At 45.2% G+C, this 16074-nt stretch overlaps 1 protein-coding gene across 1 annotated transcript in view; it reads left to right on the top strand.

Moving 5' to 3' along the window:
• Positions 1 to 861: 861 nt before the first annotated feature.
• Positions 862 to 16074, top strand: part of Nxph1 (neurexophilin 1) — a 281079-nt gene continuing 265866 nt past the window's right edge. The window contains exons 1-2 of the mRNA XM_047561674.1: positions 862 to 1754; positions 2581 to 2744. Of these exons, the coding sequence (XP_047417630.1) occupies positions 2691 to 2744 (54 nt within the window). The 5' untranslated portion in view covers positions 862 to 1754; positions 2581 to 2690. The remainder of the gene's footprint in view (positions 1755 to 2580; positions 2745 to 16074) is intronic.

The raw sequence follows: 16074 nt of genomic DNA, 5'->3' as shown, positions 1-16074 counted from the left end.
GATAAATTTTAACCCAATTTTTACAAATGAATATCAAAATGTTATTCTGCAGTGTTCATCACTCCAGAGTAGACTACGGTGAAAGGCAGACTCGGAGAAGTAACTGGCAGAGTCGGGGGAAGAGAAATGTCCTTAGCCACACTTGGACTTATGGCCTGAGTCTGGCATGCTGAAAAGCGCTGGCAGCCCTGCTTGCACGAGAAGGGCCTAACTAGTTTTGAATCTCACCGGATACCAGGAAAGCTGGTCTGACGGTTGTGGGCTGGGGAGGGTGGAGGCAAGAACAGAACAGGATTTCAGGGATAATGGCAGGGGCCAGGTAGAAAAACAGAGATGCTGAGACACACACAGAGAAGCAGAGGGGAGGCAAAACAAACACCAACGGACTGAGACATGAACGATGGAAATGACAGAGACCGACAACACACAGATGATAGAGAAAGAGCGACAGCAAGAGAAGGACTGAGAAACTCAGAGACACAGTCAGAGCACAGAGGACGAGTATAGGAAACAGATGCTGGTTGAGTGGGAGGTGTCCCTATCAAGGGAGGTGGCAACCGCTCCAAATATCCCCCATTCTCGCTCGGCCCAGCCGGCGGAGTGGAGTCGAGAGAGCCCAAGGTCGCCCAGTCCTCTCAGCTGCCGCGCGCTGAATGGCTGGCGGACCGCGGCACCCCCGCCTCTGGCCACGCAGCCACAGGTCCGCGGTGCGTCTGCGCCCCGCCCGAAGTCGGCAGGGACGACCTGCACTCTCCCGCGCGGGTCTTTGCCCTACGCAGCTCCCCGCCACTCTGCGGGCGGTTCCGGTCCTCTGGGGAGGGGGCGCTGCGGCCGCCAGAGACGCCGCAGGAGCTACTTCTTCCTGTGGGCCCAGCTCGCCGAAAGCCTAAGAGCAGGACATATTTACATGGGGTATTAATGAGTCTTTGAGAAACCGTTCACCCACGTGCCCGTGTATTTGTCGGTATCAGGAATCTAGACACGCCAAGCCGCGACCCTGCAAAGAAACCATCACCTCCACGCGGGAAACCCAGAGAGCTGCAGAGCGTCCCCCGGTGGCCGGGCAGGACCTTGGATAGTGACCACGACCCCCCTCCCTACCCCCCAGCGGTTCCTGGGCTTCTCAATGTCACGAGTAAAGATGCTGCTGTTTTGTGTGCCCGCAGTCTTCAAATTCTCGCCACCCCACCCCTCCTTAAGAAACTAGGACTGTCCGTGCCTGCTGTTTGGTTTTTTTTCTTCCAGAACGCCAGTATCTTATCTCTCAAGTTCAAGTTCCGAGGACTTGCCCAGTCTCCTCCCCTTCAATCATTTCTACCATCCTCTGGCATCCTCGGAAAGCTGGGGATCCTGGGCTGCTGGTCCCAGTGCTAGCTTTGGCAGTCCCAGGCTGTCCGGCACAGCAGGCGCATTCGCCTCTCTCTCTCCCATTCTTCTTCCTCCCTTTTATTCTTCCTTTCTTTCCACCTTTACTCCCCCCTCTCTCCCTCTTTTGCCCCTTAAGTTTCCTGCACCGTGATTCCAACTGTACCAAGCCTAGGCTCTAGCGAACCAATCCCGAGCGCGACCCGGGCACTGGACGCCGACTCCGCCAAGGCTGGAGGAGGCAGCTGGACCCATCCTCGCCCGAGCATGGAGACGGAGCTCCGGGGAGGGCACGTCCGGGGCGCTGGAGACGCCAGGCCCGAGTAGCTCCTCCATGGAGCCTGCCCAGAGCGGTCACTGCTCGCCCGATTCGCCTCCAGTCCTGTGCGGTACGTACCCTTTGCCTTCACTGTTCCCAGAAGGGACACCTTGGGGCAGGGTCGTAGAAGCCAGTAAAGGGCAGCGGGGAGGGGGACAGAGCATGCCTGGCAGGTGAGCCTTCCAGCCCCAGGCAGGTTTGTACTCTAGAAGTTAGCAACTGGCTGCGCCCCTTGACTAGGAAAAAGTAGTATTAGTGATGTGATTTTGTGTCTGTGTGTGTATATCTGGATGTGCGGGGGACTTGAATGGGTAAACTGAGCCCTGCTTTCCTATATGCAAATTGCAATCCCTTTCCCCACCCCCACTTCACCGAACGGGTTGAGATACCCAGCACCTAATCCTGGTCAGTTCTACCTACCCCTTTCTTTCACCGCGCCCCTTCGCTCAGTCTCTCTCCCTCTCTTTCTCTCTCTCTGCTGGTGTGTACGTGTGTGAGCCTTGCCAGGGCTGGCGAAGAACCAGCCGCCGCCTCTTGTCCGAGCCGCTGGGCTATCAAACATTAGGGCAGGTCTCGCTGCCAGAAACAGTTGAGCTCTGAACCAGCCTGCACGCGGCTCTCTGCCCAACCGCCTCGGGCCTCCGCCGCCCCGGAACTCACACCCAAGAAGCGCAGGGCGCAAGGAGCCCCTCACCCTCCCGCCCGCCAGCCTGCCTGCGGACTGCGCTCTAGCTCGTTTCAGACGCTAGATTTACTCGCTTTTCAATTTTTCGCACCCCCTCTTCTAATTTTTTTCTTTGGTCCACCCCTTCCCGCCACGACCCCTTTCCCCGCTTGATCGCCAAGCCTAACCTTGCCCGCGTGGTCATGGGTTGTCTAATTTCATTTGTATCTAGGCTGCTGAGAGCGCTCCTTGCTCTGTAAAGTGGATGTCAGGTGGATCTATGTTTTTGAAGGAACAAAGACTCAGCGAAGGCACCGCCAAGGAAGTTTGAGACGCGGGAGGATGCAGGCTGCCTGCTGGTACGTGCTTCTCCTCCTGCAGCCCACGGTCTACTTGGTAAGTCGCGGCGGGTCGGGCGCCTCTGAATTCCTCGCGGTCCCGGAGGCCAGGCAACTGGGGGCGCGCGAGAGGAGTGTGAGGCCACCAGTTCAGCAAGAAGAGTGTTCTAGTGACTGTGTTGGAACAACTTTGGGAAGCTGGTCTCCGGATTCCTGCGGGATTTTCTGTGGTTCCCACCCCCATAGCCTTCTCCAGTTCCCCTCTAACTGTGATTGTGAACGGCCGACGGGGCACCCCAGACGTCCAGAAACCAAAGAAGCGGTGGGACCACATGGTTTTGAGAGAGAGGGCAAAGAAGAAGGGTGGAAGGCATGGAATTCTTAGTAGTTCATACACAGAGTTTAAGCAAAAGGAAATGGGAATGAGGTTGAGGGGTTGAAAGCACAAATCTGCCTAAGTCTGTAGTTTTGAAAGTTATTCTACCCACCCGCTCCACCAGTTTGGAGATGTGGTACATAAAGAAGTGCAGGTAACTTTCTTTGATTGCGGAGTGGGGGAGGTTCAGACAGGATTTAGTTTAGCTATCAGGAACACTATAAATTAAAGTTGGGTCAGAGATACTCCAGCAAAGATGTCCCACTCCACTTCCTTTGAAAAACCTCTTTTTCATCAAATAACAGAACCCAGGTTCAAGTGCCCACCTCCTTATTAGAAAATGACAGGCCTTGTCTCCAGGGAGAGAATCCTAAACAAAGCCTTGGTCAGAGTCCACCCCGAACCGAGTTTTCCGGGGTTAGGACTTTGCACAGTGTTGAAACTCATTCCAGGGCAAAACGCTTTATTGTGAATTGGGAACTATAGACACCACCGGAGGAGGAGAGTGCGCTTACCCTGATCTGGCTTTTGGGAGGGCCAGGGACACTAGTACCTTTTTTTTTTGTACTCTGTGCAAAAACCCCAACAGTGGGTCCTGGGTGGCAGAAGTGTGCCCAGGACCCAGTGTGTCCTGCCTAGTGTTGAGAAGCATTGGAGCCACCTGAGCTTACTAGTGAGGCTGGATAAATGGGATTGAGGGTGGAACTGGTGTCCCTCAATCCCAAGAGCTTCCAAATCCTTATAATCCTGGGAGCAATAGGGTTGTCATCCAGCAATTGTCAGCGTTTTTCAGCCGGCCTTTGCCCTGGCACATGCGACTGCAGGGCGGCAGAGTTTTTGAATACAGTGTATATATGTGTGTGTGTGTGCGCGCGCGCAGGAGAGAGAGAGAGAGAGAGAGAGAGAGAGAGAGAGAGAGAGAGAGAGAGAGAGAGAGAGAGAGAGAGAGAGAGAGAGAGAGAGAGAGAGAGAGGAAGGAGAGAGAGAGAGAGAGAATATGAATATGTGTATTTACCAGGCTTCAGCTTCAGTCTCAGATTCCTCAATGTTGCCTGTCTTTGCACCTTTATCTCCTGACCATAGCAGTCGCGGACGCCAGAGGGCGCTGCGCATCAGTGTCCTCGCCCACAGGACACCTTGGGGTAAACAGGTGAAAGCCTGGGCAACCAATCCGAAAGAACAGCCTTTCTGACTCTGTCGCTGAAGTCTGTGCCTTCCCCCGCTAGAATGCAGACGAAATGCAAAGAGTGTCCTTCCCAATTCCCATTTTCTATCCTTCTTGCTCCACCTGTGTCCCGTTAGCCCACTGACATTGAGAGCCAAAGTTGGAGGGCAGAAAGTTTGGTCAGAGGAAATACAGATTTTTTAATTGAGAGATAGGGGAGGGAGTGTACAGTGAAAGCGACAGAGGAGGAATATTAACGATTCCCTTGACCATCGTAACCCGCCTGCCCCTCTCCTCTGCATGCCTTTACGCATGACCTGAACCTCAGGACTGTTCTTGCGTCCTTGGACTGTGCTCACACGCGCTGCAAGGGCTCCCGGCTACGGTGCAGTTTATCGCTTGAAGCAAGTATTTCGATAGTCTGGAAAATAATCTATCAAAAGCAGAAGTGAAATCAATACGTTGTGTTAAATTTTAAATGTGTTTGTTGGCAGTTAAACCGTTTTCCACTCATTACAACAACAGTGCTGGATTTATTCTAATGCGCTGCGTTCTCAACAACAAGAGCATTAATTCTCCTTTAATTGTAAACTGGGAGCATTTGAAAACCATTCAGTGTGCAAATTATGCTGATTCAATTACCGTTTAGTTACAGACTTCATTACCTGAATGCCTTTTGGCAATACAGAGAAAGGAGACAATTTTTCCAATTTCACTCAAAACAATACGATATGTGAACAATAAAATAGAGAAGGCGATTTAGAAGTCCATTCTTTTCTCCCCAATCTAAAGTTGTTTTGTGTGTAGGGGATTAGAAAACACACGCACCACAAAAACAAAAGGCTGATGGCCATGACCCAAGGCAGTATTTCCAGGGATTGTAATCCCATGGTTATTTGCCAGCAAAATTCTGAGCTGATTTCCTGACAAAGGAGGAAGCTGACTTTTACCATGGAAATTAATTTAAAGGGTGCATTGGACAGTCAAGTCAGGATGGTTTTAGACATATAAAGAAGCAGGGAGCTTTGATTAAAACTCTAGGACAATGAACAGATCAAGAAGGATCAAGGCTCCTTTGTCCATCTATTGCATTGAACATAAGACACAGTAACTGAATCTACCATTTATTTGTAGCTGCACACCAAAACATCTCAGCCCTTTGCAAAAATCTGCAATAAATGCATACAGGTTGTCAATAGCTGCTTAAAATTATACTCCAAGAAGGCAAGGGTGGCAAAGCCATTATTTTATTTTTCCTTGAACTGGCATGAGCTAGAGAGGAATTGAATAAGTAATTTTCTGTCTCCCTGAGCTCACACCACTACCTAAATGACTGGAGCACTCTATTTATGCCTTGCTTTGTAGCTAATACATCTAGTACACCTTCCCTTTGTGCCCATGGAATCCCAGTTGTTTCCCAATAATTAACACATTATGTCCAGGGAGCAGGGTGTGTTTAGATATCTTCTATACAGAAATATTCAAGTTTTTGCCAGTAAAAAAGTAACTTAAATATCTCCAAATTTGGGGAGACTCTCTTATGGAAAACAGTTGTCTAACCAACAAATAAATGGTCAACATTGAGCCACAATTTCTGCCTATATTTGGATAAATGTTCTCAAAGTATGTTTCTTGGTCCAGGATTCTTTGAATACCAGTTCTAGGTTGAGGATTTTGAATCTCTTTGTGTTTGTTGAAAGAGGGGTCTTTCTTAGTTCTTATTAGAAGCTGAATTTGGTATTGTAATGGGAAGCTAATTATAAATACATGTTCAAAGGTATCTTTTGGAGCGTATTAGTTACAATACTTAAATATCACCATGGGGTAAGCTCTAGTTATAAATGTACAGGGGTAGGAAATCCCTTTTAAAAATAAAGGTAAGGAAAATTTCAGTGTATTGAATGTTGTATGGTGCAGATTTAAATATCTGAAATCAATAGGAGAGGAACTTATGGCTTAACTTGCTACAATTATTTTTATAGTCCTACTATTTTTTTTCTTCCTGTCAGTTCTGGATTAATTCCAGGGTGTTTTCAGTAGGATATAATGGGATAACAGTACAGCATTTTATCTATATTGAAACACACACTGGATAAAGTAGGAAAATGTGATTTCTTGTTCTAAAGATATAGGGTGGAGTCCTAAATGGAGTTAAAGTTACTCTCAGTGGATCAAGCTATAGGACAGGCCAGGGAACAAGGAGATCATTTCCCAGGAGAAAATGTAGCATTCTGTTTGGGGGCTCACCTGTGGTAATTCTCAGATAAAGAACTGAGTCTAATGAGCACTTTCTGGTCATGCCAATGAAAAAGTTACACAGAAATTGAGTCCAGAAAATCTGACAAGGGGTAGAATGATTTGTGTGTGTGTGTGTGTGTGTGTGTGTGTGTGTGTGATTAGTCACACATTCAAAGCACTAGTCTAACAAGAAAAGCTTCCACCAGTTCTGCTAGAAATTCAAATAGCTAATACTGTAGTGGCTTTTTAAATTAAAATGAGCAAAAATTTAAAAGTCTTTCTAAACCTTGTGCCACAACACTTTGAGCCATCTATTCCCTCAAATTTAGGGTGTCCTCATAATATAAATTCTACACCAATTGTTTACTTGAGACCAAAATAGGGATTAATATACCCACAGGATCACAACCTGTGCACTGTTAGAAGGCAAACCATTTGGGTAAATTCCACTCATTATGACAGTATTTGTTTAGAAATATGGAGGCTGGGGGAAAGCAGAAGGAAAGAAACTACCACTGTCTATTCTTTGAAGTAGGCATGCGTATTTCCTGTCCTTTGGAAATTAAGCCAGCTGCCCACTGGAAATTTTATTCAATTTGAGCTTACTGCCAAAAATAAAGTGAAAAAAAAAAAAAAAAAAAAAAAGGATTATCTACCTAACAGCGACTTTAAGTATTTTCTATGAAGGTTAGTTCATAGAGACAGTACTAGAATTTTCCTATAGCACCATAGTTCCTGACTTTTCTACCCAAGACTAACCTTCTAGACATAGGACTAAACCTAGATTTTTAGAGGGGCCTATGTTTCAGCAGCACAACAGAACTCAGATTCTCCTGACCATGTACTCCAGAGCTCTGTGGGACAGGTAAGGAGAAGTTGCTAGTATTCCAGGCATTTTCCTGAAATGCTCAACTCTCCATTGACCAGGAAAGCAGCTCTTTGAGGTGTGTGAGAAGCACTTGGGTGGGTTGCCCTTTTGCCCCACTTCCAGGAGTATTATGTTAAGGCCTTCTAGTGACAGCTTCAGGGAAACTGCTTTCAGTATTAGAGGGACAGGACCAGAATTGCTGCAACTCTGTTAGCGGTATTTTCCCAGAAAGCTATTAAATTCGTGGCTCCTTATTGTGCGAAGTTGATTTCTATTTGGCTTTGAATTGTTGACGGCTATTTCCCCCTTAATGAAAGTGTTGTCTGGGTGAAAAATATATCCGGTGGCAGGGAAATTGGTTGATTTTTTTGAGATAGGTGCCCAATGTCCTACTTTTCTATCCGAGGGAAGGTTTTCTGCAGACTACAGAAATTGACAGCATTGTCTGGGTAATAACCACCGTCGACAATATTTTCAAAAGGGCATTTGAGTGATGAAAGCATTTGGATATTGCTTTTTCAAATAAGCAATTTTGTGTCCTGGGCTTCTTTGATTTTATAGGGGGTGGGGAATGGAGTAGGGAGCAGCAGGGGAGAAGGGGCCACGCTTTGGCAAAGGGATGCCTCCCCATTGTCCAATCCTGAAAATATTGAGGTGCTTTGCCACCTGGAATTCCAGGGTCTGAAGAGCTCTTAATGAAAAAGGCTTAGATATTAAGAGCAAAAGGGAATCCCAACCATGAGAAAAAAACACCTCTTGCCCTCCTTGGCCCATGGAAACAAGCCAATGAAAGCTCTGAAAGTTTGCCTGCTCTCCAGCAGCAAATTAGAGAGTGTGCATTCTTTTCTTTAAACAATAAAGTATCTAGGTTTAATTCGGTTCAGGAAAGTTCCCTTTGGGCAACCATGCCCTATGGGAGTTTCAGATCTCATTTAAGACGTTAACAGTTCTAGCCTATTTAATTAAAGGAAGGCGAGCGGGTCCACTGGTCGCGCTCGTCCACTGGTTGAGCGCGGTCGGGTCAGCAGCTTCTGGGTGCAACCGGGTCACTAGGCGCATCTGCCCTTTCGCTTCCCCCTACATTCTCCTCGCCACCATTTGTCTGGTCTCGCCGCGAGTTTGCTGGCAGTTGCGGTCTTGATTTATCCACTAGTCAAGTTTCCGACCAGTTCTTTTTCTCCTTGTCAGCACTAACCCCTCCCGGAGCTTGGTAAACACAGCGCGCGCATTTTTCTGCTGTGGATTGGCATGTTGACGACTCTGCTTGAAGGAATGTGACAATAAAGTGGAAAACCAAAGCTTGGCAAGCACTTAATCAAGGATAAAAAGGTTCCGCTGTAAGGATGTCACTCAATTTATTGTGAAAGTCGAATGAATTACGTTTAATGAAAGTGCTCCCCAGATGAATATTACCAGCAATTTCCTGAGTTGGCTCTGTCAGCTCGAGATGAGGAAATGCCAACCCAGATCAGAAAAGAGCGCCCGTCTCAATTACTATGCAAGCTTTCCAAGAGCGGCTTTTTATTGAGGTGATATATATTGGCGGCTTCTTCTTGCCCCTTTGCGCGCCCTAGAGCGTGTTTGCGTATTTTCCAAGTTTGCAGTCTGCCCTCGCGGGTTGCTGGTTGTTGCTTAAACTTCAGATGAGCGCGCCGCATCTCTGCTGCGGGCTGAAAACTTAATTACTTACTCTGTAAACAGTTTTTCCTAGTACATTTTATTTACTACAGAGATGGGGGCTGGTGGATGAATGTGTGTGGGGTGTGTGTGGGGCGGAGACAATTCCCTTGCTTGCTGCCCGGTGTTATAGCAAGTCCCTTGCCATCTAGACCGGGGCTCCGGATAGTGGAAAGCGAGTTGGCGCTGGGAGCCCAGGCGTTGGAATAGTACTTTGGTGGGTTCCCAGGAGCAGCAAGAAAGCAGCACGTACCTCTCGGGCCAAGCTCGAGAAAAGCTTTCCCAACTCCTTTTTCTTTAAATTCATGTGGGTATTTTACTCCTTCAAGCCGGAAATACGAAGCGGGGTGGTGGAGTACACAGGCCGCAGCCAAAACCCATCGCCTCATCTGCATGAGAATGGAGAACCGGAGGCTTTTCTTGTACTGTTTCTTTCTCCCACAATATGACAAATTGCCGCTTAGAAGAACCGAGTGTTTCCTTAGAAACTGGCTCACGGGGCCTCAGCTCTGCTTGTCCCTGCTGAACTTGCCTTCTACCTGGCCTCGCCCATCATTCCTGCGGACCTAATGGATTCTGACGTGAAGAATCCGAGCTGTCGCGGCTAAGGGCTCAAAGGAAGACCAGGCACCCTCGCCCCATCGGAGGGAGGGGTTGTCCTCCTCATACTTCATGCTTTATGTCTCAGACCCCCACCCCACCAACTGACTGTTAAGGCCAAAAGTCATCTTCTAAGATAAGAAGCAAGAAACTTTCTTCGACGTAGGCTTCAGACCCTCGACTCCTGAAACTCAGTCCTCCACCAGAAGCCACAGTGTTTCGACCCGGGGAAATTTCCCAGTTGGAGTCGCTACCACCACAGATACGCACTTTATAGTCTACTTTTAGCCTCAGGTAATCTAGAGAAATCCCGAGAGGTTTATGAAAACACAGGAGGAGCACTCCCAGGTCCGAAACCTAAGCCCCCACTCCAAAACGTTGCTTCTGGAAAACTTTGTCCGCGCAGCCCAGCTTCGGTTTTCTAGGGGCTGCAGGATGGACAGCGGCAGTTCTCCGAAGAGCGACTGCCAGCACCCAGATCGATTGGGTTGCCGATCGGCAGCTTGACAAGTACAGGCCTGGAGAGCGCTTCTTCAGAACCACGGCCAGCGCCGCAGGCTCCGCCCCTTCTAATACCCGCCGCCGCAGGGGCGAGGTCCTTCTTAAGGTCGCGTTAGCATTCTCTGTTTACCACCCATTTGCGATTGTAAAGACCCGCTTCCCCCTGCCAGTCATTTGGGAACATCAAACTGCAATCGCTAGGTCCCCAAGGTGTCCTGCGGTTAGAACCTCTTGTTTGCACCCTCGCCCCTTTTATGGTTGCGTCGTCACGTGACCACCGCAGTTTATGCTGTGTGGGGGGAGGCGAATCTTTCTTTCACCCTCTCCTCCCTAACCTCCACTCCTTACAGTTCATTAATTTACCTCTCCCCCCCGCAAACAGAAACATGTGTCATATAATGCAGAGCTAGAAGTGTCTTTAGTGATGTAAAAACCTCTTTTGATAGACAAGAAAACGGAGAAACCTAGAAGGAAACCAGCTTTCTCTCAAGAGTAAAACTAGGTGGGGGAGAAGGTACTCCTACCCCAACCCCCACCTGCGGGGAACAGGCTGCTGAACTACCCAGACGCCCTCCAAGATCAGGCGCCTTTAAAAAGCAGCGCGGTGGGGGTGGGGTGGGGAGAGTCCTAATTATTATGAATTTCTAAAGGAACAGTAATTATTCACGGGGAGCAGGACAAACCACGGCCCGGGCAAGGGAATCGATATATTTGCTATCGAAAGTGCCTTGCTCGCCTTTAATGCAGACGAATGGGGATGCAGCCTCATTATTTTCCGAGGTTTGGCTCGCCAGCGTGGGGCACGATGCAGCGTAGAATCTATCATCATTAGACCCTGGATGGGGCGAGAGAGTTCCTTTTTATTTACTTACCAAACAACAACAAACCTACCAACCGACCAAACAACCCCCCACCCCCACCCCAAACATTCACATTCTCACCCCAGTCCCTTTCCCGGCTCCATTGCTCTGGCGGCTGTTGCACACTCCCCGGGGGCCTCTCTGCGCACTCTACAGCAGTCGCTGCTGTCACTTAAAGTGTACGCAGTTGCTCCTCAGCGACCGGCACACCGTTGATTTGATCCAGAAATAAGCTGGTTAGTACCAAGCATTGGCGCTAGGGGTTGTCTATGTCAAAGGCGAAGGTTGGCTGGGAAGTTCTGTCCTATTCTCTTGTCGTAGCTTAAGTCAATCCTTTCAAGACATTCGATGCTGCAAATCCCTGCAGTATTAAAAGAGCGGAGACCTGACAACCAGTACTCCATCAACCGGTAGAAGTTCCGACAAAGGCAAGCCCTCGAGAAAACAACGAATCTGGGGGGTGAAGAGGACTCCGAAACTGAATAGGAAGGCCATGTTTAGAAGCAATGCCTCCTGGATATTCTTCAAGGTCCCGCCAAGACCCACCCCCCTTATTTGTTCTTCCTGAGAAATTCTAGCCTTTTGCCTAAGAGTAATCCCTCAGCAGTTAGCCAGAACCGGGTATGGGCCCTACCTTCACCCCTTAAAAACCCTGAACTGTCCAGGGTTTTGTGCATGTATTGCAAGCGTTTTTCCCATTTTCCCTCCCATTGCAGCCTGCACTCAAGGCACAGTCTTGGTCTTTCTCACGTTCAGAAGTTGCTTAATGCCCCGTGACTGGGCAGCTACTGGGATGAAAGTTGTGTTCCTGCGCAGGTGTCTTCACAGTTCCTGCAGTGTCTTAGTTGTCTTGGTCGAATGAAGTGTGGTGTAGGCTTTTGAGTGTCTGGCCTTCATCTGACAGGTCCCTCCTTTATTACAACTGATCAATGACTGTAGAGGAGATAAAACAAGGATCTTAAAAAATTTACTTCCCCCTTCCTCTCAGTACAATGATTATAATTATAACAACATTAATGAGAGTAAAATTTAAAAATGTGGACTTCAGGACTTTAAAATAATACATCTGCCCTTCCCATTGGATTTTCTTTTCCTCAGAGTCCAAGCTTTCATAGCGTATTGTGATTACCTGAGTATCTTTGTTTCCTTGGTGTCAGAGAAGACAGCCAATGCAATGCCAGGACTGTGTGATCTACTGGCATCATTTCCTCTCACCATCTTCATTTTTAGAGGGTTTGTAATTAAACTCTGTGAGATACATGCAACATACATCCAGTGGAGAGCCTTTTTCTTTATATTTATGAAGCATGCTGAGAAAGGAAAATTAAGGAAGTGTTTGTATTGAAGTATAAGCCTGCTTTGATATTAACAGAAATGTCCCTTTAATTTACTTTTCTCAATACTAAAGGACTATCTCTGTGAGACCAGATCCTACAGTCATGCTTCTTTAAAGAGAGAGCCCAATATAGTGAAAATGATATTTACTAACTTATACTAACTTAGAAGCACAAAAGGCAGGGTAACCACTTACTGGAAATGTACACTGTGGTAAAGAGCAGTATGGTGCAGGAAGTTGAGCAGAAAGAGCTAACTGAAAATAACTGTAGGGTCCTACAATTTTTCTGCATCTCCATGTCCCTAACCTACCACAATGCACAAATTCACGAATAGTGTATCAGGGCCTTCCAGAGACAACACAAAGATACCACAATGTATATTGGCAGGAATTTTAATAAAATTGAGAATCACAGAATGCTCCCTGCCACACACACAAATGGTGACACTGATTTCCTTCTGTAAGAGGTTATTGCCAGAAAAATTGTGATAGACAGGTTTGGAGAAAATTTCTTGACTTAGAAGAGTCACTTTCATTTACAGATTAAACACATGCACACACAGAGACCACAAACAGCCAGATGTATCTATCTGTATATCTACTTCTTTTAAGGGTATCATGAAAATTATTGTGAAGCATTCTGTTTCACAAGTCGTTGGCTTTGAAATTCCAATTTGGGTTTGACTGCTATTTCCTTAATATGTCACATGGCATTGTTGTCCCGTATATATAAAATATTTCCAGGTATAGCATGAAAATACAATTTTGGTAAAGAGAAACTGCTGGTATGATAGTTGGAATTTTAGTCATGCATAAATACTCCAACTGAACTTTAGAAAATTATTCCTCTCCTTGTAACCTTGTAGCTGGGTGTTATTAGAGGCCCACAGGTATATAAAACAGCTTATATAAAATTAATGGACTGCTTTACATTCACATTCTCCTACTTGTGAAGCCCTTGTAAAATATTGCATCTATTTAAAATAGGAAGAACATAAAGTCAAGTTTGGTGTGCAATCAATAGTTGTAAATGGTTCAGTGAAATATTTGATTGTTTTGAGTTAGTTTGACAATGTGGTGGAAATTTATCGTCCGTTTTTGTACACTGATGTGGTATTCATAAGGTTGTTCTTTTTTTTATGTACTTAACTTATTTTGAAACTAATCACTAGATTCCAAGGCAAGGCCAAATTACTTAACCAAAATTTTAGGAAAAATATATATCATCTTACCAGATTACAAAGAGACCCATTATTACTAAAAGGTTATACACAAGAAAAAATTATCATTGCTTCACTACTTTATTTAAAAATAATAAATTGCATATTTATTGCAGTTGTATGCTATTGGTATTTTATATTTATTTTTGAATAAGTACATAGAGATTTTCATTCAGCATCTAACTTTGTAAAATGGCTTTCTGAGTACAGTCAAATTATTAAAAACAAATGTCTTCCTGCTTTTCAAAGGCAAACTTTCAAAAAAATATTTGAGGACCTCATTCTTTTTTTTCCTTTAATTATAAATAAAAATTACATTTTTCAATTATACTGTTTTTTGCTTTATAGCTCTCTAAGAAATGCCATAGATTCCACTATGAATTTCTTTTTTCCTTACTCTGTGTTTTTATTGCAAGAATGAAACTCTTTTCTCTCTCTCTCTTTTTTTTTTTCTTTTGCCTTATTGGACTGAGAACTATACATGGCCAAAAACCATGGTGACATTTTCAAAACCTGTTCCCCTCCCTATTTCACTCCAAAGACTAGCTAGAATAGTCACTCCTTTTTTTCTTTGTCCCTTGCAGAACTGTTCACTGCAACATCTCCTCTAAATTAAAAACGATGCCTCAACTTAACCAACTGGCTATGTATATTGCTGATGCTATCACTCTTAAAAGTGTGCTCTGGATTATATGAGATCCATTATACTTTCCGTTTGAGAAATGTTCAATGAAAATGCCATAATTAATCCCAAGTTTAATTCTAAAGCCTATTTGTAGAATGATGTGCTGTGATTTGTTGTTGGAGCTGCTGTGGAGTTGGTAACAGAGCCATCTACACTATCTCTGCAATTGAAAATATAAAATACCTTTACACACATATTTTCCCAGCAATTTGTGAAGGATTTCTTGCACCAGGGCACCATCATTTACTGTTTTACAGAATTAAATGCAGAGAAAGATGCAAACTGCAGCATATGAAAGGAAGTTATTCATGCATGGTCAATGTACTATTTCTCCAGTCTTGATGTGAAACTTAATTGCTATTGATGTGGCGATTTTGCAGAACACGGCAGAGTTTTTGCCTCTTTCACAAGAAATATGTAATTGAATGATGAGTGCCTCACATTAGATTTTCAACCTTATTTCTTTTGGTTTAACAAGGCAGAATTATGAACAGCTGCACCAACCAGGCAGCCACACTATCTAGCTATTATCAAACTAATGCAGAGCTGGCATTAGTGCTTTTGGGCTGAGCTATCACTTTTGGATCTGAACCTCTCGAATAAATGTTTTGCATTGCGGAAGTATGAAAAGTGAATGATTTGACCTGAGATGTTTAATCCTGCCTTGCATTATTGATTGAAATCCTTCACAATTAGAATGGTTCTAACTAAAGTGTGTCCAGATGCATTTGCACAGATAGTGAAAGTTTTTACCTAGTGTTTCTTGGACAGATGGTGAGGACAGGGGGATTGGGGGGGACTTTAAAGATGAATCAATATCCCAACCCCAAACAATGGGTGATATCCTCCCAGAGACCATCACCCAACTTTCATTAAGGCATATGATATCATGGCAACTGACCAAGTGTCAACACTGAATTCACAGTAGAAGGGTGGTGAGGGGAAAGTGGATAACTTCTTGGTTCCAGTGAAGACTTTGCCACAGGAGGGAGAAAACAGGCTCCTTTTTACTCCTTGCAGGGTCTTTCTCTCTTCCTGTCTCATATGCCGTATTGCAATTCTTAATGCAAGCAGCATTGAAAAAGACTTTTTAGGAAAAAAGAGTGAAAGATAATGGTAAAGGATTTTCTTCCTTCTGTAACCTTGGGTAAACTTCTCAGATCTTCACTTTTCTTGGCTGTAAAGTGGGGCTAACAATCCCTTCTACCCCACGGAGTTATTATTGAGGAATGACTGAGTTAATGTATTACAACAAGCTCAGAGGTGACTGGAACACAGCAATGGTGAATTAATAAAGAACAAAGTCTGACTGTCCTTTAGAGAGAGAGGTTTCTGGATCAAGTGTCCGTGTTTTCCCAGTGTAGTCCTTACAGTGATGGCACACAGGGACTAATTGTACACTAGCACCATCCTATTCTTTATTTCTTTCAGCTACTTGATAGTTACACTATCACCCAGTGATACCCATAGGGCCATATGTCTTTAATGTGGATAGTAAGCATTGTGATCATAGCCAGAAGGAAATGGCTATTTCTATAGACACTAGCCAACAGTTTATAGAAATGAAAGAAATCTTCCACAGATGAGAATCCTTGTGATGTTTTAATTCCAGGTGGGAAATACTAAGGGTATTTATTAGAATCTCCTTTAAACTATTGATTAAATTTTGAACAGTATTAGATTTTAATTACCTTTAAAACTCAAATTTCCCTTAAAATTTGCATACAGTGTAATCATAAAGAGTTTCCTTTTTTAAAATCTAAGGACCTTTTACCAGGGAATACGGGTGACTTTTCTCCATTGAAATTCATTCCAGCTAAAAATGTGAATGTAGCAGCACATTAACTCCCCAGGAGGGCTAG

The sequence above is a fragment of the Sciurus carolinensis genome, chromosome 8 (genome assembly GCF_902686445.1).
Source record: "Sciurus carolinensis chromosome 8, mSciCar1.2, whole genome shotgun sequence".
Lineage (NCBI taxonomy): Eukaryota > Metazoa > Chordata > Mammalia > Rodentia > Sciuridae > Sciurus > Sciurus carolinensis.
The sequence above is the reverse complement of the archived record's forward strand: the minus strand, read 5'-3'. Positions and strand labels throughout refer to the sequence as shown.